General features: G+C 44.4%; 1 protein-coding gene across 6 annotated transcripts in view; it reads left to right on the plus strand.

Annotated features, from left to right (window-relative positions):
• MAP2K5 (mitogen-activated protein kinase kinase 5) overlaps window positions 1–24,555 on the plus strand; it is a 177,315-nt gene that overhangs the window by 144,006 nt on the left and 8,754 nt on the right. For 5 of the 6 annotated variants that reach the window (XM_032232589.1, XM_032232593.1, XM_032232590.1 and 2 more), the window contains 2 exons: window positions 801–862; window positions 3,533–3,578. In XM_032232589.1, coding sequence (XP_032088480.1) covers window positions 801–862; window positions 3,533–3,578 — 108 coding nt within the window. Of the gene's footprint in view, window positions 1–800; window positions 863–3,532; window positions 3,579–24,555 lie in introns of those variants that run through there. The other variant, XR_004256607.1, reaches the window with a different exon arrangement.

The following is a 24,555-nucleotide window of genomic DNA, read 5'->3' on the forward strand; positions in this document are numbered from 1 at the left end:
ACCGTCGGACTAATGAGATGACTGTTAGAGTCCTCCACAGTGCCATTTCATTACATCCTGAGCTGTTAGACTATAAACACTGGCAAGCCCCTGTGTCATTCTGGGGCGGGAGGGGGGCACCGCCAAGCCTCCCCATGTGTGCCTCTCCCTTTCCCAGAGACCGAGACCCTTGAAATAATGTGGGGGACCCCCCCCCTCGTTTGCGGAATATATCTCTGGCTTCTCTTTTTGTTGGGTGGTTGGTTAATTAGCTCTGCTCTCTCTCTCTCTCTCTCCCTCCCTCCCTCCCTCCCTCCCTCCCTCCCTCTCTCCCTCTCTCTCTCTCTTAGTACTTTATACACTCCTGGCTTCTTCTGCTTAAATCTAACAAGATTTGGGATTGCTAAGTGTAAATAAATAGCAACTATGATGGAGGAAGCGAAGGTCAACACAAGAATAATTTCCCAGCTCTTTGTTAATTACAAGACCATTTGGGTGTTACTTAAATAATCATTAATTTCTCATTTACACTTTCGCTACCTTCTTGCCTGCCCCGTGGCTATCATTGTCCGTTTCCAACTTCCTCTTGGTTGGATTTCTACGTGTGTTTTCCCTACTGCGTAACGCTCATTACTTTTAAATGCAGGGTTTCCTTTTATTTGATTTCGGTTTTTTTTAAACGTCTTCATTTGTTTGCCATAAGAGAACGACGGCGCAATTTGACAATTTGGACTCACGCTTTCTCTCCTTCTTTTCCTTCCCTCCCTCCCTTCCCCGCCCCCCGCCCTCTTCCCCTACCCGTGGCCAAAACGGGCTTGTAGGAATCTCCTGTCCTTCCGGTTGGGGAGTTCTCGGAGCCGTTTGTACACTTCATCACTCAATGGTAAGCTTCGTTTGCAAATGTGCCGTGCCCTCGATGTAAATGATACATGCCATTAACTCACTGTATCACAGGACCTTATGGCTTCCTCTGAATCCTTCCAGGGCTCCAGGGACCTGGCAGGGCTGGGCCAGCTGGGCCAGCAAAGCTGAGCAAACTGTTTAAATTATGTAAACGTTATTTACACAAAGGGTCATAAAAGTACTTCGGAGAGGGACTTTTTGGCCCCCACCCATAAACAACTGGGAATCTGGTTGCATTCTTGGAGAACTGGTGCCATGCGTTTCTTCAGTGTTCAAAATCCCTTGGATGAAGATGATAGATAACCGTATTTACCCCTCTATTATTCAAGCATTTCTCTTCTTGCTTAGAAGAATAAGCTCCGCTTTCGAAGGGGGTCTAAACTGCAGCCTCGATTAATTTGCGTGCTTTTCATTTGGAAGTAATGTTATGGGGTCTGTCTTTGGGAAGTGTTCTGATGGGGGTGCATCTTTTAAACCACACTGTAGGGTATGTTTCCTTTCTTCCAGACAGCCTGCCTAACCGTCAGCCAGGAAGGCTCCTTAAGTTAAAAAGCACCATTAAAAGGAAGCGGGTGTAATTTAAAATCAGAATCTTCTGAGCACCAAAAGGTTAACTTACCATAGCAAAGATACGTTCAGTGCCTCTTTTATGTGTAAAGCTTATAAACAAATAGTTGAAGGTGAAAAGAACAAGCAACTTACAGCCTAAACATGGTGGATGAGAGCTAGAATTACCTATCTTCTCAAACAAAATAGCATAATTTAGTAGAGAAATAGAAAACAAAATGTTCCACACGCCAAGGCTTACACTTACTAAAATGTAATAACAGCAGCCCTGCGTTATACGGAGAAAGACAGCGGTCAGACCCGTAAAGTTGCACCACTTTAAAAAACTGAAGATCTATTCTATTTTCTGGGAGGGATGAGAGAGAGAAGCATTCAAAGCTATGCCTGAAACCAATAAAAGAAAATTACTCTCAGCACTACACAGAATTGGGCCAGCCACTTGCAATACTAGTAGGAATTTCCCTGTTGAAAAATATGGATGCTGACAATCAAAACGGATGACATCACACACACACTTTCCTTTGTTCTAATTTTCCTTTCCTTTGCAAGTAAAGTTTTTGACTGATGTCAATAGAATTAACTTCGAATGAGGTAACCAAGTGGGAGCAACATTGGAATAACTGCTGATGACGGAAGCCTCTTCTGGAATACTCCAAAGGGAGGAATTTTTTTTAAAGAGAGAGAAAAGGAATTAACAGTGTGACTATTGTTAATTGAAATAATAAATACAAAGCTTATGTTTATTATAAGGCCGATCCACTTTGGGGTAGATTAGATTTCTGTTGTAAAGCTGGAACCGTGGGTGATCTATCTTGCTGTACCTTTCCACTTCTACCCAGAGATTAATCAGAAAGCATATTGTTTTTATATTTTTTAATTGAGGCAGGAGGAGGGCTAACCTCTGCAGATACGTCCACAGATGTCAGGTGGAGGCATAAATGATAGCACATAATAGCCTCCTTCTCCCACAGGACCCAGCTACTTCGGAATGTCAGATTAAGCATGTTGCCAAGGTGGCTTAGAACAGCTTGCAAAGAATGCGGACTGCAGTTGGCTTTGCTGACGAGGGGAGCACCGAGGGAGCTGGTGCTGCAAACGGGATTAGGAAGTGAATGGGGACGACGGCAGAGTGCGGCCGGGCTGGTTGTGCGGGAGAAATTCTGTGGAGATTCTCAGTCGTCCATGTTTGTCCTAAAGGTGCTTTTTCAGGAGGCCACTGGACTGTCTTTATTTTTCCTTGATCCCCTGGCTGAAGAACTGAAGAAGCTTCTTGGATGAGAGGCAAAACGTCTTCAAGGAAAAACAAAGTCCAGTTGCCTTTTGAAAAAGCACCTTTGGGACCCCACATAATTCCCATCTAGTAGCCTCACCCTTATTTGCCTTTCAAAAACAGTGCCATGCTTTGGGAATTGAGAGGTAGGAACCCCCCCAAAAAACAGGTTCCTTCCAGCTTCTTTCTCTCTTGTCCTCTGCACGGGGAGAAATAGGCCAATCGTAGGATTGCTGAATTAACCACTGCAAATCTTTTGAAAGCTCAAACGAATAAGGGCCTGTTTTAGAAAGCGATGAGATTCCCAAGGAGGCTGAAGGGGATTTCGCAAAAAAAAGAAAGAAAACCCCACAAGAACAGCAAAGTTGCAGTTGAAAAAGCTGAACGATTGTAGGCCTCTGACAAGCTGGATCAGTAAATTCAGTTGCAGAAGTGAACAGAATTCCCTTTTGGCTACTCTTGGGAGGGATTGTTTTTATGAGCTTCTGTTAAGTCATCTTGGATGGTCAGGGTTTGGCCCAGGCCTGCTTTTTCTTAAGTCCCTGACATGTTCTAAATCAGCATCTAATATGTGTTACAACAAATTGAGAAAGAAGATGGCTTGTTCCTTCTTAGCTCATTGAAGCATAAAATATATTTATATTTTCTTTAAAAACACCATTTGGGGCACTTTTAAAAGCAATCTTTCAACATTTTCCCTTGGTTAATTCGGTTTGGTTTATGGCTGTTGCTCAAGCATCATGAGATATTTTAAAATCTTCACTGTTCTTGGGACATTTGCTAACTTCTTTTTTTTCCCCTCCGTGTTGTCAGTATGAGGAAGCAACCAAAAGAACGACCAGCCCCTGAAGAATTAATGGTGAGTCGGTCTGGCTCCACAGCCTCTGAGACATAAACCTCAAAAGTTATATTGATTTATGATACATGCAAGTTTGTTTATTGTCTTTTCCCCGTAAGTTAACTAATATCAAATCTAAACTTAGCTTCCAGCACTGGCATCCAGCAGACACTATTGAGATCTCATGATTTAATTAGCATTGTTAATCGTCTTTAGTAAAATTTGAGGGTGGGATCAGACATGCATTAACAAAACCTTCTTGGAACTTTCTGGCCTTTGGGTCAAAATAGACTTTCTGTCAAGGAGATTATTCAGAGTCCTTCCTTAATTTGTTGAATTATGTTTTTTTTTTAAAAATCCAGATTCATTTGTGTGTGTGTGTGTATGAACATTAGCATTTGTGATATCCAATACTCTATGCAGTATTTTTATTGTGAAATGGGTGTGTGGGAGAACCAGATTTCACCTTGCTAAGGTTTCTAAAGAAAGACCGTAATTTCTTCAAGTTTTCTTTGTTTCTCTTTATTAGTAACAACATGAAAGATGAACAGGTTTCTTTTTTCCTGCTTTCTTCAGAATGAATATTTATCTATTGCTTTTTTTATGGTTATTAAATTTCTGTAAGACCCAACTTCCAAGGACTCTGGGCAGCTCACGAAAAAAGAACTTTTTTAAAAAGGATACAATTAAAAGCAAAAACAAGGAATAAAGGCACTAAGTTCCTAAAAACCTCAACATCCACTTACCATTTCATCATTTTTTGGGTGAGAGATTTGGGGTACTTTTTATATATCCGGGGAAAACAGAGGAAGGCAGGCGCCAAATTCCCATCAAAGTTAAAGGATGATGGCCACCATCCGTAAAATCACGCAACTCGTGTTGCACCCTTTGGGCTTGTCTTCTTCAAACAACAGGACCAGTGCTTGTGTGCCGCACACACTGCTAAGGGTGTTTGTGGAACCGCTGTGGAATCTAGTGCTGGGCACAGTAGTAATTGGGGAAGGAAACTGTGGTTGAACACTAAACTGATCCCAGCATCGTAGGTGCTGCTTTCTTCACCTTAGTGAGATATTTGACCTTGAATCTATTTTTGAAAGCCCGTAATTTCTTTTGATGTTGAAAGGGCCTTTAAACAACTCTCGATATACCTAAACGATATGGGACGGTGTTTTTTTTCCCTAAACGACCCATTCTATTTCTGAGTACTGTTGGTTGAAGCTGCCTTAATTTGCCTCTTTCTTCTTCTTCTTCTTCTCCTTTTTATTAACTTTGGATGGTTGGAAGGTTCCTACACTTAGTCACATCTGAGAGAACTTGGAACAGGTTCTAGAGATGGAGATGCATTTACCTTACACAATGTTATTATTCTATGCCTGGGTGGCTTGACTATTAAACCAACAGAATGGGGTTTCATAAAATCCGTAGCTCTTTGTAAATGCATGCTTTCTGTGATGCAATAGGCCCGGCACTTATAAATAAAACATCTGCAGATCGCACTTCACAACGCTCAGTATATATCTGTGTGTGTGTTCAGAAGCTATAACGCCACTCCAGGGTGTAAAGCCATAAAGACGGAGGCCAAGGGGTGAGTGCCGATAGGAACAGAGACGCAGAGTTATATATCTTTCCAACTACCTGCCCTGAAGTGCTCGGTTCAACTCATAAGGCAGTATCTTTCCCCCTTTAATAATTAAAAAAAAGCATGACAGCTTCAAAAAAGAGAGTTGGGTTTCTTTTAAGATTTAGTACTTTCTCTCAGGTTGCTTTTTTCTCCTTTCAAAGCAGCCTTCTAAAACAGCTGCTTAGCCAGCAAGGTTGGCCCTTCGGTACTGATGAGAACTCCTGCCCATGGAGGTCTGCCCGTTTGAGGTCTTCTTTGCTTACGATCTTGCTTGGCCACACCTGCCGTTGGCTTCCTTCTAGGGTGTCTAGGAGACTGAGGGTGGTAGATTGATTTTCCAGATTCATCCTGATTTGATTCTGGTTTTTGTTTACGCTGCAGAATTGCAGATTGGGGGGGGGGGGGGAGCGGCTGGCTACACTATTCTGGTGAATGACCATGACACTTGACAACAGTGATTTTAGGCCCCACCAGTTATATTGGAAGGATATTTTTTAATGGCCAAAATCTCCTCAGACAGTGGCAATTCTTACCTAGAGTTTCACAATTCTTCATCTTGAAAGATTTCAGACAGATTTTCTTTTTAATCAGGGAAGGAGTAAGGAGCTGAAAAGATGGCCACTTACACAGCAGCAGTTGTTCTTCTAGTCCTTCTTGTTCTCCTCTGGTGAGGAAGCCAGCAGTCTGCTGAGACTCAAGGAGCATTTTCATGTTAACCAGACAGTTGAGCTGCACCAATTTCTCTTTACTGGTAGTGGATTTCTGAAAATCTTTTAGCAAGACAACATAAGGCATTGGCCATCTTTTGGACAGAGAAGGGAACAGCAAAAGAGAAATGGTTGGGCATAGACCAGTTGGAGCAAGGGACAAAAATTAAGCTACTACAGGTAGCCCTTGACTTACAATCACAATTGGGACCAGAATTTCGATCACTAAGGGCATGGAGCTGCTGTAACAGGCATGTGAGGATGGGTCAAAAGTCCCTTTTTTCTGAGGCCATCATAACTTTGAACCTCCATTAAATGGTTGCAAATCGAGGAAATTCCTGGACAAACCAGCTCTCTAACTCATTCCTTAGCCATAGAATGAGAAAAAAGCTACAGGCTCTTCTGGCTGCATGGTTACTTAAGAATACTATAGATCAGGTCTGTCAAATGCCCCACCGGCAGGCTGGATGCGTCACAGGCTAGCCATGCCCATGCCTAGTATAGCAAGGGGGGGGGGGGGAGTCCCGATATGTCACATGATGCCGCCATGACAACGTGAGTTTGACACTCCTGCTATAGATCATTCAATCTAATAATGGCAGCAAAGTGAGTACAGTGCAACCTTGGTACTCAACATTAATTGGTCTACTCCAAGTGGTGCTCTGTCCCCCTTTTGACTGGAGAGCTGCGTCTGACATGTACCTACCAATGTTGTTTCCGTGATGACATCGTCACAGCAATAGCTGAAGCAAGCTTTGAATCGGGGTGCGTCGCGTAGTCCCTTATATCCCTCCTTTACAATACCTTACGGTGCCATTCCACGTTCATGCAATGCTTACATCCTCCATAAAGTAATGATCGATCCAAGAGAGAGCCCATTCCTGCCTGCTTACAAAGGGTGGTTGATTTGAAGAGGTGGGAAAAAGATGTCTGTTTATCTGTTGGTTAGTCGCAGGGACGCAGCCCTGTACGAGAGGGACGCACGTGGGGCGCCAGGTCATGCGGCGATGCGCTTGGCTTTGGCCACCGTTGATTTTGGCCTCAATGGCACCATTTTCCTGAAGCTTTCAGTTCCTAAGCTCTATTTAATGGAATCTATGCATAGTAAGTAACCAGGTCAGATAGAGACAGCCTTCCCCGTTTGAGATCAATCGCTGGCTAATACTTTATCTAGGTCACTTTATTATCTCGTGGTGATGCCGTTCCCATCCACCGCCTCCTTTCGTAAGACACACTTCAGCTGTGGGGAAAGTGTGTTAGCGCATACATATTAAAAACATATACCCATTCTATCTGTATGTAAATGCACAAGGCACAGCTGGATATTGCCAAGGAGTTTGATTTACTAATGGTTATTATCTGTTCTCGCTGTTCAGTGGCAGGGAGAGTTCCAGCAAGCATCCGAACATGGAAATTGTCTCCCAGTAGTGCTAGCCTGCTTTTGAGAATTGTTTAGAAAGGCGGCCCGGCTTCTGGGGCTTTGGCATGACCGCGTTCCTGAAGGGGCACCGACAGCCCCTCACGGAGTCCTCCTTGTGAAGCGTGTCCTCTTCCCCGAAAGCAGAGAACGTCCTGGGGGTTCCTGAAATCCACCCCTCCTCTGGACCGCCCTCTGCCATAGAACAGAAGGCACCTTGCAGAAAACTGTATCCTCATGTCAGGGAAGCTGCGGGCACCTCGACTTTGCTTATTGGAGCCCCCCTCTCCAAAAGAAATAGTGGCCCTGGGTCACACTATGTGGATGCTGGGTTTTCTTAACATCACCCCTCTGCTTCTAGCTGGCTCTTTGGGGAAGGGGATAAAGAGTCTGTCTATCTGTCTGTCTGTATTTCTAATCAATCTTCTGTCATGTATCTATATCGTCTATCTTCTGCCTATCCATCTATTATCTATCATCCATCTCTAATTAATATATATTAACAATCATCCCTCTGTCTGTCTGTCTATCTCATCTATGTATCTATTTTATCTGTCTATCCGTCTGTCTATATTTTACCTGTCTGTCTGTCTCTCTAGTTATCCTGTCTGTCTGTCTGTTTGTATCCACCCGTCTGTCTGTCTGTCTTTGTCTATCATATCTATTGAATTTCTCAGCCACCCATTTCACTAATACAGTAGCTTACAATATAATCAGTGTGGTTGTTTTACGTGAAGTGCATTGTCTTGAGGTTCATTCAATCATAGTTAGGCTTGTCTAAATTCCTATGGAGATTCTCAGTCATGGTTATACCAAAGGTGCTTTTTCGAGAGGCAACTGGACTTCCTTTGTTTTTTCTTGCAAGACGTTTTGCTTCTCATCCAAGAAGCTTCTTCAGTTCTAACCTGACCTGACCTGAAGAAGCTGCTTGGATGAAACGTGAAATGCCTTTAAGGAAAAATAAAGAAAGTCCCGTTGCCTCTCGAAAAACCATCTTTGGGATATAACTGGGCTTTGTTGTCTTGGGGTCCACTTAAACCAGTCTGACTTTGTCCAACAAAAACCTGCCATAATAACAAATGCATAATAATCCACAGCAAGCTGACTTCTAACAAACTGAATTTGATGTATCCGTGTCTAACTGAGTCCTTTTCAAGACATCTAATGTTAACAAAATCTTGGAAAATTATTACAAACCATTGCTACCCTTAGATGAGAATAAAAGACAGGAAAATACACAGAATCAGGGATGCAGCATTTGATTCAATGTGTTTACTGTAAAGTTCAAGTATTTTTAGTTAGGTGACGATCATTTTTTTAAAAAAAATGCTATTCTCTTTAATGGTTTTTATGTCAGGGGATCCCATGTTAGGCAAATGCTATTATCTCCCTTAAAGCCACTGGGAGGTCCATGTCGTTTTGTGGCCCACTAGAGAGAGGAAGTAATGGATCTCCTGCCTTCCATTAAAAGTTTGTCCTTGCATAAACTGTGAGACTGAAAAAGCTGTTGACTAAATCTATAGATAAGCAGTGCTGACAACTCAAGGGTTTCAAACTCTTAGGCACAACTGCATAGTTATAGGACAGAGGAAATGTAAATCCAGAGGAACTGACTTTCTGGATTGTGGCATCAGAATAAGAATAACAGAGTTGGAAGAGATCTTGGAGGTACAGTAATCTAGTCCAGCCCCCTGCTCAAGCAGGCGATCTTATTCCATTCCAGACAAATGGCTGTCCAATCTCTTCTTAAATTGAAGGCAAGCTGTTCCACTGGTTAATTGTTCTCCCTGTAAGGAAGTTTCTTCCTAGGTCTCGGTTGCTTCTCTCCTTGATTAGTTTCCATCCGTATCCGTTGCTTCTTGTCCTGCCTTCTGTTGCTTTGGAGAATAGCTTGACTCCCTTTGTGGCAACCTCTCAAATACTGGAATACTTCTATCATGTCATCCCTAGTCCCTCTTTTCTCTAGACTGGCCAAACCCAAATCCTGTAGCCCTTCTTCATATGTTCTTCATATTTAAGTCTCCAGGCCTTTGATAATCTTAGTTGCTCTTCTCTGAACTTTTTCCAAGATCTCAACATATTTTTTGTAACATGGTGACCAAAATTGTTTGCAGTATTCCAGGTGTGGCCTTACTAGGGTTTGATAAAGCGGCACTAATACTTCACGTGATCTTGATTCTATGCCTCTGTTTACACAACCCAGGATTGTATTGGTTGCTGCTGCACACTGCTGGCTCATATTTAAGCAATAGCAGTAGACTTAGACTTATATACCGCTTCATAGGCCTTTCAGGCCTCTCTAAGCGGTTTACAGAGAGTCAGCATATTGCCCCCAACAATCTGGGTCCTCATTTTACCCACCTCGGAAGGATGGAAGGCTGAGTCAACCCTGAGCCGGTGAGATTTGAACCGCTGACCTGCTGATCTAGCAGTAGCCTGCAGTGCTGCATTTAACCACTGCGCCACCTTGGCTCTTGGCCATCATCCCCTAGGACTCCAAGGTCCCTCATAGTGACTGTTTTTGAGGATCTTGGAATCCTAGTGGACAACCATTTAAATATGAGCCAGCCATGTGCAGCAGCTGCCAAAAAAGCCAACACACTTCTAGGCTATATAAACAGAGGGATAGAATCAAGATCACATGAATACTGCATTCAGTTTTGGGCACCACAATGTAAAAAAGATGTGGAGACTCTAGAAAGAGTGCAGAGAAGAGCAACAAAGATAATTAGGGGACTGGAGGCTAAAACATAGGAAGAATGGTTGGAGGAACTGGGTATGTCTAGTTTAATGAAAAGAAGGACTAGGGGAGACATGATTACAGTGTTCCATTATCTCAGGGGCTGCCACAAAGAAGAGGGAGTCAACCTGTTCTCCAAGGCACCTGGGGGTAGAACAAGAAGCAATGGGTGGAAACTAATCAAGGAGAGAAGCAGCTTAGAACTGAGGAGAAATTTCCTGACAGTTAGAACAATTAATCAGTGGAACAGAAGTTGCCTCCAGAAGTTGTGAATGCCCCAACACTGTAAGTCTTTAAGAAGATGTTGGATAGCCATTTGTCTGAAATGGTATTCAGGCAGGGGGTTGGACTAGAAGACCTCCAAGGTCCCTTCTAATTCTGCTGTTGTATTGTATTGTATTGTATTGTACTGTATTGAGCCAGGTCTTGCCTAATATGTACTTACACCTTTTATTTTCCCTATCTAAATGTAAATGTGTCATTTTCTCCACATTGAGATTCATTTTGTGTTGGATAGTGCCCATTGTTCAAGTTTGTCAACATCTTTTTGGATCTTGAGCTTGTCTTAGTTCAGTGCTCATTACTGTTGGCTGATTATGCCCTCAGGAGGCTGGACAGATTTCCAGCAAGTGATAAAATTACCTTTTTTCCTCTTGATTCTTTGAAAGATTTTTTTCCTTGATTCTCCTTAAAAGAAGATTGTCATGTTACTTAACAAGATATCAAATATTTTAAAAATCCAGAATTAAAACTAAAAGCAAATAAAAGCAGGAAAATACTCACTTAACACAGTCAGAATTAACAGGACAGGAAGGAGTCAAAACTCCCAGCAGAAGGCATTTCAAAATGTTGATACTGAAGGTCACCACCACTAGGGAGGCGCTTTATCCTGAAGCCCACCCCTCTTGTGCCCCATAATTATCCTGCCTCTCTCCAAAGGCTGAAAACTGTGCAAATGCACTGTCAGGCCCTGTGGGACACTAGACTCCGTGCATGGTTGTGTGAACAGATTTGAGAGTTACAGCAGGCTGACAAGATGATGCTTGCTTGTTAATCTAGGACACCATCCACCAGGGACCCTTCCTACACCAGCCCCGAGTTGTGTTTGTGTGCCAGTCCCTTCACAATTGGTCTCAGCAGGTAAAAATAGACTTTAAAATAGGTTGAATTGGCAGGAGCTCAGCGACGGAGGGGGAAAGGTAGGACTTGATGTTTTCTCTGGGCGTAATGTGTGAAGGGTCTCGGGCTCCCATTAGGGAATGGAAATTGTGATCACCTTAATTCAGAGGTGTCCAAACGTGGGAACGTTAAGACTTGAAGTCCACAAGTCTTAAAGTTCCCACGTTTGGACACCCCTGCCTTAATTGGATCTTCACAACTGAGAGCTTTCTGGTGCCGGGAAGACCCCCATTCCAGGATCCAGTCCAAGGATGGGCCTGTGCATGGCCAAGAAGCCATTTCCATCCTGGGCAGCAGTTGTGGTATCCAGTTGTGAGAATTGTCGTCCTTCTCACCATCACTGTGTTTGGAGTGGAAACAATACAGGATCCCTGTGAAGAGCATCTAGGCAGAAGGCTCCTTAATTGGATTTCCTGATGACTGACAGGGTTTCATTATCACAGGAACTTCCTTTGGTTCGGCCGCCCCGTGGTCGGGGTGTCCCCCTTCCCCCTCCGAGCTCCGTTTTATTCCTCCGAATTCCCGGTGGTGCAATCACAATGGCGAACGAGCCTTTTAGCACCTTCGTTGTCTCCTTCCCTGGTGGCAGCTGGACCCAGCTGGTTGTGAACAAGAGAATGTCCTACTGACAAAGCCCTTTACACACGTGCTCTCTCTCTTACTCTCTGGGCCACACAGTTTCAATCATTTGAAAACACACAAACACACACACACACACACCTCCAAACCTGTTGAGGATTTGAAGTAGCTTGAGATGTGGAGGGAGTGTTAAGTATTTGTAATGGGGAGATGAGGGCCCCGGGGATGCTGGGAGATAAACAGCCACAATTAAGGCCAAATCCGCCATAGCAAAATCCAAGCTAACATGTGCCCCCCAGACCATTGGGGGAGGGGGGCAGCATTGAGGGTGATAAAGGAATTGATTTCTGTCTTGTTTACACTTTGCCAGCCCCATCTCCATCAACCAGGGAGATAAATATTTCATACACTCCTGATTTTAGTTAATTTCCCCCCTCCCAGATCCTCACAGTGGGCCTGCTCTCTCCTCACAGTGACCAGGCCTGAGTTTCTTCGGTATTCATACGGAGCAGCTAATTGGCTATGAAGAGTCCCTGTGTTTAAATGGGCTTGACAGGAATTTAAATTTTGCTTCAATCAACCTCTGCCTTTGCAGCCTGCTCCACTTTCTAATTTTTAAATTAAACATCATTTTATGTTATTTCTCCTCCTTTATAGACTGGCTTCCAGTTCCTAGTTTTGATGTCCACTGCAAACCCACAGCCATGCTTGGCCTTCATGGAGGCCTTGCCTGCAACTAGTCAATAGAAAAGGGTCCTTTGGTAGAAGCCCATCGGCTTCTGTGGGGTTGAAATCCGGCTGTGCAACGCCAAATCCTTTTGTAAACCAGTCAGTTGCCATGGCCGGGAGTAAAGAAAGGAAAGGGAGGTGCTACCCCTGATCTGGTGGAATTGACCAGAGGCTGAGTAGTGAAGATCTTGGTGGGTGGGTGGGTGGGTGGGTGGGTTGGTGGATGGGTGGGTAGGAAGCAAGCAAGCAAACAAACAAGGAGAGCCTGTGGGAAATGGGTCCATGCAGTAGAAGGTTAGGGTACAGATAATCCTTGACTTACAATAGTTCAATTAGTAACCAATCAAAGTTTCAACATCACATTCTTTCTACTGAACTCCGCAGAGGAGAAGTTTCTGAGCGCAAAGACTTTCCTCTCTTACTAACTTTACTTATTTCAAAACTGCACCAACCGCTTGGCGGTTCAAGAACAGCGTCCATCTTGTTCGCTGAGTGAAGGAGTGAATGTGGGTATGGATGGTTGAGAGAATGTTCCCATGTGTTTTTAAACTTAAATTTTTTAAATTTTTATCCTGTATTATTGTATATTTTAATATTTTATTATTAGTGGGGTATGCATGCGGAGAATGTCTGGCCGATATGTATGAGAGGATTGAGAGTGCGGCCTGGAGTCCCCTCCACTGAGTGCAGAAGCAGAAGTGGATGGGGCCCCGGACCCGCCTCTCATCCCAGAGTGTATGATACGAATGGCCTGCTGGGGAGAACGGGGGCCGTGGGAGGGGAGGGGGGGTCTATGGGGATGGGCCGGAGCATCCCGGTCATGTTTGGGAGAGGCAGGTACGACAGGAGTTTCAGGGCTGGCCATTACCGGGGAAGGAGGGCTCGCTATGTTACAACGATCCCTCGTTCCGGCCCTGAAAACTCAACCCAAGGACCAGGTGGCAAGAGATGTCAGGGCCTGGCCTCAGGTTGCTGCTGCTAAATGCCAGGTCTGTGATTCAGAAAGCTCCCCTCGTCCGGGACTTAATATTAGACGAGGGGGCTGGCATGTATTACTGAAACCTGGCTGGGCCATGAGGGAGGAGTCCCCCTCTCAGAAATGTGCCCAGAAGGGTTTCAGGTGCTACACCAACCACGACACCAGAGAAAGGGGTGGGGGAGTGGCAGTTGTCACCCGGAAATCATTAGCATCGCGTGGGATCCCTGCTCCGGAGACTGTCGGGTGTGAGTCCCTTCTGGTGAAGCTGGACCTTGCGTTACAACAGCCCTGCCTTCGCTCCTGGAGTCAGTAGCCGGACTGGCGGTTGAGTTCCCCAGACTTATAGTACTGGGGGACTTTAACCTGCCATCTCTCGGCGAACGCTCCGATGGGGCGCAGGAGTTCATGGCTTCCATGACAGCCATGGACTTGACCCAGGTAATTCAAGGTCCGACTCATACAGCGGGACACACTCTTGACCTTGTGTTTCTCTAGGGGCAGTGGAGATGTGATCTGGAACTGAAGGGCATAAAGACCTTGCCCTTGTCATGGTCAGATCACTTCCTACTGAGGCTTGATTTTCTGAAACTACTCCCCCACTGCAGGGAGGTGGAACCGATTAAATGGTTCCACCCCAGGCGCCTGATGGATCCTTTGAGATTTCAGACAGAGCTTGGGGAGATACCTGACTCCCTTGCCCACAGTCCGACGGAGTCTTTGGTCGCTGCTTGGAATAGAGCAGCGGCTGGGGCTCTTGATCGGATTGCGCCTTTGCGGCCTCTCCGCAGCACTGGATCCAGGAGGGCCCCTTGGTTTACCGAGAAACTCCGGGAGATGAAGCGCCAAACGAGACGCCTAGAGCGACGCAGGAGGGCCAGTAAATCTGAATCTGACCGAACACAATTAAGAGCCTTTATTAGGACTTATCTAGTGGCAATTCAGGCAGCAAAATGTACGCATTTTAGGATAACCCACTTCCTCCTGAAAGGGAGGGATGCGGGTGAACCCTTGCAGGGAAGAGCCGAGGAATTTGTCCAGTTTCTGTCGGACAAAGTCGCTCAGATTCGGACGGACCTGGACTCCACTTGGACAGTACCTGCAGAGATGCCGAGAGTGGGCCTTGATCGGATTTCTTGGAGCGAGTTCCAGCTTGTCACTCCTGAGGAAGTGGACAAGGCCATGGGAGCTGTGAATACCTCTATCTGTTTACTGGACCCGTGTCCCTCCTGGCTGGTTTCGACCAGCAGGGAGGTTACACGAGGCTGGCTCCAGAGGATTGTTAATACCTCTCTACAGGAGGGATCTTTCCCGCTGCCCTTAAAGGACACGGTGGTAAGACCCCTCCTTAAGAAGTCTTCTCTGGATCCAGCTATCCTTAAAAATTACCGTCCAGTCTCAAACCTCCCTTTTGTAGGGAAGGTTGTTGAGAAGGTGGTGGCCTTTCAGCTCCGATGGACCTTGGATGAAGCAGATTATCTAGATCCCTTTCAGTCTGGTTTCAGGCCTGGTTACTCCACCGAAACTGCTTTGGTTGCGCTGACCGATGATCTCTGGCGGGCCAGGGATAGAGGACATTCCTCTATCCTGGTGCTTCTTGACTTCTCAGCAGCCTTCGATACATCGACCATGGTATCCTTCTGCGACGATTGGGAGAGGTGGGAGTAGGAGGCACCGTGTTACGGTGGTTCTCCTCTTACCTCTCGGATAGGTCGCAGTCGGTGTTGATTGGAGGACAGAGGTCGACCCCTAGGCCCCTAAAATATGGGGTGCCTCAGGGCTCGGTCCTGTCCCCCCTCCTTTTTAACATCTACATGAAGCCGCTGGGTGAGATCATTCGTCGGCAGGGGATCAAATATCATCAATACGCAGACTATACCCAGTTGTATCTGTCCGCCCCGTGCCAACTCAGCGAAGTGGTAGAAGTGATGTGCCAGTGCCTGGAGGCTGTCAGGGTCTGGATGGGAGTAAACAAGCTGGCACTCAATCCAGACAAGACCAAGTGGCTATTGATGTTGCCCCCCAAGAACGGACCAGATATTCCATCTCTTAGCCTGGGGGGTGAAATTCTTCACCCCTCAGAGAGGGTCCGCAACTTGGGTGTCCTCCTAGATTCTCAGCTGACATTAGAACACCACCTGTCGGCTGTGACTAGGGGGGCTTTTGCCCAGATTCGCCTGGTGCACCAGTTGTGGCCCTACCTGGACCGGGAGGCACTTCAAATGGTCACTCATGCTCTCATCACCTCTAGGCTTGATTACTGTAATGCGCTTTACTTGGGGCTGCCCCTGAAGAGTGTTCGGAGACTACAATTGGTCCAGAATGCGGCCGCGCGAGCGATATCGGGTGTACCTAGGTATACCCATGTTACACCTATCCTCCGCGAGCTGCACTGGCTTCCCATCAGTCTCCAAACGTGCTTCAAGGTGCTGGTCGTTACCTTTAAAGCCCTACATGGCTTGGGTCCTGGATATCTGCGGGACCGCCTCCTGCCACATACCTCCCAACGACTTATAAGATCTCACAGGCTGGGCCTCCTTCGGGTACCGTCGACCGGGCAATGCCGGTTGGTGACTACTCGGGGGAGGTCTTTCTCTGTAGCTGCCCTGGCCCTGTGGAATGATCTTCCCGCAGAGATCCGGACCCTTCCCACTCTCTCGGCCTTCCGTAAAGCCACTAAAATCTGGCTGTTCTGGCAGGCCTGTGGTTGTTGACCCCAAAATACGGTCTAGCCCCACTTAGAATGGAGTGCATGCTGTGTCTTTTCTTTCCTTCTATTCTTTTTTTATTTATTTTGTACTGTAAGCCGCCCGGAGTCCTACGGGATTGGGCGGCATATAAATGTTATTAAACTTTAAACTTATTAAACTTTAAACTTCACTGAAAAAAGTGACTTACGACCATTTGTCATGCTTACGACTGTTGTAGCATCCCCATGGTCACGTCTCCAAAATTAAGACATTTGGCGGAGGCAGAGTTGATGTCGCGACGATACGATGCACGATCTTGGAGCTCCAGGGTCGCCATCGATATCTCTGCCGCTGGATGGTCCTTTTGGACCTAAACTGTCCCATAGAGACGGTGATAGAGAAGGGCACATCCTGCTTATCCTGGGGACACCGCAAAGTCCCTGATAGATCCAGGAGAAGCTCTTTTTTCCAGCGACAAAGAAGCAGCCATTGAAACTGCTGAAAGTTGGACAGCTCTAAAAACGGAAGACAATGCAGGAGAGAAAGTGTGCCGAATTGATGAGATAATATTTTACTATTAGATGAGAGAACACCCCCAAAGATTAAAAGTAAAGTTAAAATTGAAGACAGAAGAGGTCAAGCGACGAGATTAAGCCTGAGTCAAACCTAGTGTGTTATTTTTCTTTAATCCTGTTACTGCTGGAATTTCTATAAATGCCTAGTTTTTGAATTGGACTGATTTTATTTTTCTCTTTTTTTTAAGATTTTCATTGTTTTTCTCTTTTCAACACCCTATAATATTTTCTTGTTAATTTTTTTTCTTTCTTTCCTGGAATATAAATAATATAAAGAGGAAGAGAAAATAGATGAAAAGAATGTAACCCTGCTCCTTGGAGGCTTGGAAATATTGTTTTTTTTCTCTACGTTTGAGCATTTGATAACTTTGTGCAAAGTAAGAGATGGAATTACATTTCAAGGACTTTAAGTTTGTTTATTGAAAATGATAGTGGGAAGAGCACGGATGTTTATACAGATGCTTCTCTGGGTACTGTCAGAGTGAAAAACTTGAAGTGAAAAAAAAGAAAAAGATTGCACTGAACTGGGAAAGAGAACAGTTAACTTTGTTTGGAAAAGAGCCTTGGATTTTACAGTGGCAGTGTGCACTATTGGAAGGAAAAGATCAATACAGACAATGTTGCAACAGGGAAAAGAAAAAGAAGTGACATTACAGATGATAAGGCAAGAAATTCAAAAAATACAAGTAAGAACAGAGAGCATTGAAAAGAGATTGGAGATTATTGAACAAAGAACAGAAAAATAGATGAAAAAATTGAGAATACTCACCAAACAATGATGAAATATGAGGACAGATCTCAAAAACCAGAATAAAAAGATGAACAAATAGATAAGAAAATTGGAGATATTGACAGTAGAATGAGTGCTATTGAAAAAGATAGGAGTGGAATATTGGAATGGGAGACCGATAGACTAGAATTTTACTTCAGATTCTAGAAGATAGAAGAAGAAAAGAGAGAAAATTTGGCAGAAGTAATGATAGAAATTCTGGCAGAAGCATTGGTGATAACTAAAGGGAAGAGGATGGAAGGAACAGATGAGGGGTTTCGAGCCTTCACAAGATATGCAAGCGAAATATAAGTTGCCAAGGGATGTCCATACAAGATCTACTAATAACCATGTAACTAACTTAATGACTGCCATTTTTCACTTAACAACTGTGGCAAGGAAGGTTGTAAAATGTGGTAAAATTCACTTAACAAATGACTTGCTTAGCAATATAAATTTGGGGCTCAATTGTAGTCATAAGTCGAGGACTACCTGTATTTTCTCCTCCAATAGATCCTTCTCAGCCAGTGGTGGAGAAAAGATTTCAGAAGACGCATCCTGGGGCTATCCTGTATTCTCCTTGCATTGCAGGACAAAGCTGTAATTTCTGCCTAAAGCAAAGCTGAGTCACGGATTATCTGACTTTCTAGCTAGCTTTTATTAATGATTTAATTACTTAAATGAAAAGGTATCGAACTGCTGGGCTGGCAGGAGCTGGGGCGAGGACAGGAGCTCACCCCATCACATGGAACTCAGAGGTTGAACCTGGGCTGCCAGCTTTCCAGCTGACAGGTTCAGTGTCTTAACCACTGAGCCACCATGCCCTCCCTAAATTTCAGAAAGGCAGATCTAATTGAATGTTAGAATATACAGGTGGGCTGCCTTTGGCTTGAATGTATTTGAAACAGAGACTAGAGATGCTTTAATTTGGTTTTTGCATTAAGCATAATAGTATCCAAGACTTAAATCTTTCCTCCTTCCAGCTCAAGAAATCCATATTTTTATGCCTTGACCCTTCAGTTGATGAAAGGACCAGTGGTGGGTTTCACATTTTGTTACCACTGGTTCGCCCTGCGCGTGCTTGCTTCATAGGCGCACACACCCTTTCCACATATGCGCCCAGCCTTACGTGCACACACTTTGCTTGCACGTGCACCTTCTGTGCATGCGCCCCGCCTTGAAAATGTGCCTAAATAGGACGGTGTAGAGCTGGGGCAGGTGGGCAGGCCCACCCGTGATTTCCACTACCGGTTCAGGTAAACGGGTGTCAGGGTTCCAAATAGCATCCAAAGGTAAATTAGACTCCAAGGCAAAGTATTGCTCAAAGTTCCAATTTATGAAGAGAGCCATGTTGGCCTATCTGGGAAAACCCAAATCTGAAAGCTTCCCGGTTTTTTCCACCCAGTTGAAAGTTCAAGATCTTGCCCCCCACCCCCATAAGTCCATCACATGGTCCAATCTCCCACTCCCATGCTGGCAGTTCCACCCATCCAGTTCCGGTCAGGTGCAGAGGTGCAGAGACAAAAGATGACCTTGGCTTTCTAGAAAGAATTTTGTTTTGGCTACATAGCATCTAACTCCGTACAATCCCCCCTCCCATTTTCCCACATTAGAAAATGCATAGTAGAATAATAGAAAGTGCGGCAGGCCTGAGGTCCAAAATAAAAGATGACTTGCAGGCCTGACAACAGGTCTGAACCGGCTGAATACCACCTCTGGAAAGGACTAGTAGATCTTCCGGAATCTTCTGGTGTTTCGTGTTTTATTTCCTTCTCTGTCTGCCAATGAATGAGGCACTTGACTCTCCAGAGATTGGAATATGGGGGTTGGTTATGAACTGATTCATACAAACATTTTTGCAACTCTGAACAGTGTTGATCTCTACCTCCATTGCCAGCAACCCAGACGATGAGTAAAATACTTACTCTTGCCCTGGCCCTGTACCAATGCTGTTGTGGTGATCCAGGTAGACCCTGTTATCCTTCACCTGATTCCGTCTAATCTGCCTTGGCAAATTGTAACGGCTGTATTTGACTTATCTGGAAGTAACCTTAAATTGTAATCTTGTAATGGTTCCTGGGCTGCATCCCTCTCTCCTTCTTCTAATGAGGTTATGACCAAATGCTCATTATAATTGCTTTAGACTCCTTTTAATTTTCAAGCTTATTAATCATAAGAAGAGTTATTTAAAATTGCATAAATTAATCTTAGATTAAAAGCCCATCAAAGTCTCAAAACAATTAAGAATAAGTAGGATTTCCCTGGGGCAGCAAGTTTTATTTTAATAGTGTAGCCAGGTGAATATCGGAACATTTGAAGTGCAGGGATGATTAATGTTTCCGACAATTTTGGAGGAGAGATTTTTTAAATGGCAACTCCGGAGCTTACAGTATGATTCCGATCTATTGTCTTTCACGCCCGCTAATGAGCATTTTAATTACAGCGTGGAATAGGGCACCGAACCATGCAAGAGGCCAATTTCTCCATTGGAAAATAGCAATGGAAAAAAGTCAGCTTCAATTTGGCTCCTTGCTGGGGTTGTGTTTTTACTGCTGGAAGCACGTGGCTGGTAGAGGGGATTGGGCAGGGTGCTGCAGGCTTGGTGTTCCAACTCAGGGGGCCAAATAAAAGGCCCCTTCATTGGGTCCGGTTCCTTGTTCCCACTTCTCGTTCTTTACGCAGTAATAGCTTCTCGCTTCTTGTGAAGCACAATAAAATCTTTCCAACAGGCCAGACAGCAATACTGGATCCATTTAAGAATTTAATTTCAGCACGTTCTGAATGTGACACCTGGATGAGACAGAGCCTTTCCTACTTCCTTTACAGCCCAATTTGAGGAATAGGAGCAACAATCGCTGGCTAGTAACAACCAGCTCTTGGGGGGCAAAATAATGCAGCACCTCCAGGCTTCATTGATATAACCAGCTGGACAGATGGGCTGACCAGGTGAGAGTAGCTGATGAGTATCCAACTCTCAGTGAGAGAGAGAATCTATTGTCTATATACAGATCTATGTATATGTTTTCAAAGAATCTCTCCTTGTTCAGTCTCCACCCATTATTCATTGTCTGGCCTTCGGGTGCCTTAGAAAAAAGCTTGACCTCCCTCCTCTCTGTGGAAGCCCCTCAAATATTGGAAGACTGCTCTCCTGTCTCCCCTGGTCCTTCTCTTCCCTAGGCCCAGTTCCTGCAACCGTTCTTCATATGTTTTAGCCTCCAGTCCCCTCATCATCGTGGTTTCTCTTCTCTGCATTCTTTCTAGAGTCACAACATCTTTTTTATGGCGTGGTGACCAAAACTAGATGCAGAACTCTAGGTGGGGTCTTGCTAAAGCTTTATAGAGTGGAATTAGTGCCTCACTTGATCTTGATTGTATCCCTCTGTTGATGCAATTTAGGATTGCATTGGCTTTTTTGGCTGCTGCGGCACACTGTTGGCTCATACTTACTGTAATTGATTGTCATCTAAGATCATCGTTAGTGCTATTAAGCCTGGCTTCACCCCATCTATATGTGTCCTTTTGCTTTTTCTTGCCTAAGTGTAAAATCTTAACTTTTCTCTACATTGAATTTCATTTTGTTAGATAGGGCCCAGCGTTCAAGTCTGTCAAGATCCATCTGGATTGTGAGCCTATCATTTAGGTTGTTAGCTATTCCTGCCAGCTTAGTGTCATCTGCAATGTATCAGCAGACATACACACACACAAACACACACACACGCACACACACACACACATACATAATACAAGACACACAATATGGTTATAAAAGAAAATAAATATTTTATTTATTGTAAAATAAGTAAAGAAACAAACAATCTGGAATGAAAAGAAAGAAACAGGAGGCCCTGTGGGGAAGCTTTGAGCAGACATTTGGGGGTGCGGAAGAGGACACTCAGAGAGGACCAGTCCACTTAACCTTTCCACGCATCAAATATGGAGCCCAAATTCTCTTCTAGAACATGAAACTCAGCCAGTGGTGATCTCTGCTAACCCTAAAATGAAAAAGAAAACCAACAATTGGGCAAATCTTTTGGGATTTTGAGGAGACGAGGACAGGACAGCGTGTCAGGCCTGAACCCCCAAAGCTCCTGGCCAGTCTAAGGCCACCATCAAGAAGCCTAAGAGTTCATTTTGGCAATAAGCTGTAATGTGGCTTGTTATCTTATTATTGCTATTTAACAAACATTACACCTCATTGCGAATAATATTACTATTGTGATTACTTAATTATAATTATTGATACAGCTTCTTGCGAATTATTATTATTTGCAGCCAAAATACCCAAGTAAATGTGGTTGGTTTAGTTGAATGTATTGTGAACCCAGCCCGATTTTTTTTCCCTTATGATTAAGCATGATTTAGTGGCTTAGTCAACAGATCTTGGTAAAACAAGCCACTTTTTGTGTGGATCCAGCCAGTAAGTATTGCCTTCTATTCAATAAAGAACTTCCACACCAAAGCAGAGTATTTTTAAGGAAAGAATTCCTACAGAATTGCTGTTTTCTGTTTTGTACAGAAGGATTCAAGAGTCGTGCTCAGCTGCAAGGCTCTTGTTTTACAAATCGAACGGTGTAGCCTGAAGAAATACTAATTTCTCTGCTGGCTAAGGCACGGTGGGTTCCCCCCTTTCTCTTTATGCTGTCCTGACTCAAGTCCTGACCAGCAAGCGTGCGATGCCCCCAGCCCTAATGTGCCATTAACGATAGGTTAATGTACAGGATAATGTTTGACAGGCTCTGGGTTCATTACGCTTCTGAGTATATAAGATCTTTCTTGCAGAGGCCCATGGTCTCGTTGCATTATATCATGCAATAAAAAACCCTTTTAATATCACACCCTAATAAACTGTACTTGAAGTGCCATCGGAGGGCACCACAGCCCTTCCAGCAACTTAGCTTCCGGTTGCAACAGTTGGGAATTTCCATCTTATTTTATTGTTTCTGATCCAGATGTTTCCTCAGACTTGTATCTAAAGGAAAGGCAAATTACCTCTGTGGTTTTGGTGCAGAGATTAAGATCAGCTTTTCACTTTTGCTTACCATTGTGTGGCATAGGAAATCCTTCCTGCAAAATCCTTGTCAACAGCAGGTACCCCTGAGCGTGGAGGGACTCAGGATTGGGCCTTTGATGGGTGGACATTGGTGGGATCCAGAATGCTTTGCTAGAGTCTTAAAAGCTGCTGCCAAGCCTCAAAAAAGGCTTGCTGTGATATAGAAGCCTGAAAGAGCTTTGAGAATATTTTTCCTCACCCGAGCTCCCAACCCTTTTAAAGAGGAAGCCAAATTTTAGATTCCTTAAGTTCCATGACTTAATGCATTTAACACACATAAGATTACAATAAAGTATGCCTGAACATGCTGGGCTGTGCAATGAACCACTTTGCTTGCCTACATTTTTTTTGGGGGGGGGAGGGGGGGGGAAGCAGCTGCCTAACCAGCCAAAGAGCCTCATGAAAATATTGCCAAAAGTTCACCTGGGCCTCAGTTCACTTTTCTTCTTGATCCTTTGGTTCTTGTTCTGCTCACTCACTCCCAATATCTCTGTGCAAGGATGTTTCATTCTGTACCCGACCCAGGCACAGTCTTCTGAAAAAAAAAATTGGAAACATGAGGATGGAAAAATAGCCCATCAAATCTCTTCCCAAATACCCCAATCCTGCAGATTTGAAATTCTGATATACTGTATTTTTTGGACTATTAAGAAGCACCGGAGTATTAGGCGCAGCAAGGTTTTGAAGAAGAAAACAAGAAAAACAATAGTTTTGCCCTCCCTGGACCCAGGAGCACTTTGCACCCCTCCCAAACCCTCTGCGGGCCCTGCTTTTGCAAAAAATGGGCCTGTTTTTCGCAAAAATGGGGCGCACATGGGTGGGGTTTGGGAGGCCAAAAATGGCTGTATTCGGTGTATAAGACACACCGACATTTCCACCCTCTTTGGAGGGGGAATGTGTCTTATACTCCGAAAAGTACGATAAATAATAAATTTGAATAAAATGAGCAGTTGCAATCTTCTTAGATGAAGTCACTCTCCTTCCCCCTGCTGCAACAAAAGAAAGTTTTGGAATAGAAGTGTTGACTAACTAACCAATATGACTGACAATGCCAATCTTTCTGCTTCTTCAGGAAGCTCTTTTGATTATTTGAGGACTCAGCAGGTAAAACAGTTCAGGAAAGTTCAATCAGAACTCAGCTGGAAAGGTCCTTGGAGGACTTCTAGTCTAACCCCCCCTCCCGCCCTGCTCAAGCAGGAGACACTATACAATGTGAGACAAGGGGCTGTCTAGTTTCTTCTTAAAAACCTCCAATGATGGAGCACCCACAACTTCTGGTAACAAGCTGTTCCACAGGTTAATTATCTTCACTGTTATGAAGTTTCTCCTTAATTCCAGGTTGCTTCTCTCCTTGATTAATTTCCATCCGTTGTTTCTTACCTTCAGATGCTTTGGAGAATAGGTTGACCTCCTTTTCTTTGTGGCAGCCTCTCAAATATTGCAATACTGCTCTCATGTCACCCATGGCCCCTCTTTTCTCCAGACTAGCCATGCCCAGTTCCTGCAACCATTCTTCATTCAATTCCTTCAGAAGCAGAGCAAGAAAGTACATATTGCTTTTTTTTTGGGGGGGGGGGGTTCATGGCTCAGATCATTCCCAAAACAAAATGAATGCAATTGATTGGTTGGACCACAAACCCTAGGGAGGTCCAGTGGAAAAGTGAGGGGGGTTATACTTATGCTGGTTTTTGCTAAAAACTTTAGAACTGGCTTTGCTACTTCTGTGCCTATGTGGGATTATCAGTACAGTAGTTATACTCTTGGTAAAACAATGTCCCAGGAGTTTCTTTTGCTGCATTTACCAACAGGACGGTTGAAGAAAGTCTTTAACATCTGGATTATCCAAGGAGGAAGGGAATTGGGAAAGTGCCAGGCACAATTGCTGAACAAAACTAAATGCTCTTTGGCCACCTCCTCCTCTCTAAAGGTCTTGGAAAGAGTTAATCGCCTTACACAAAATTGGTGG

Source organism: Thamnophis elegans, chromosome 16 (genome assembly GCF_009769535.1).
Source record: "Thamnophis elegans isolate rThaEle1 chromosome 16, rThaEle1.pri, whole genome shotgun sequence".
NCBI lineage: Eukaryota > Metazoa > Chordata > Lepidosauria > Squamata > Colubridae > Thamnophis > Thamnophis elegans.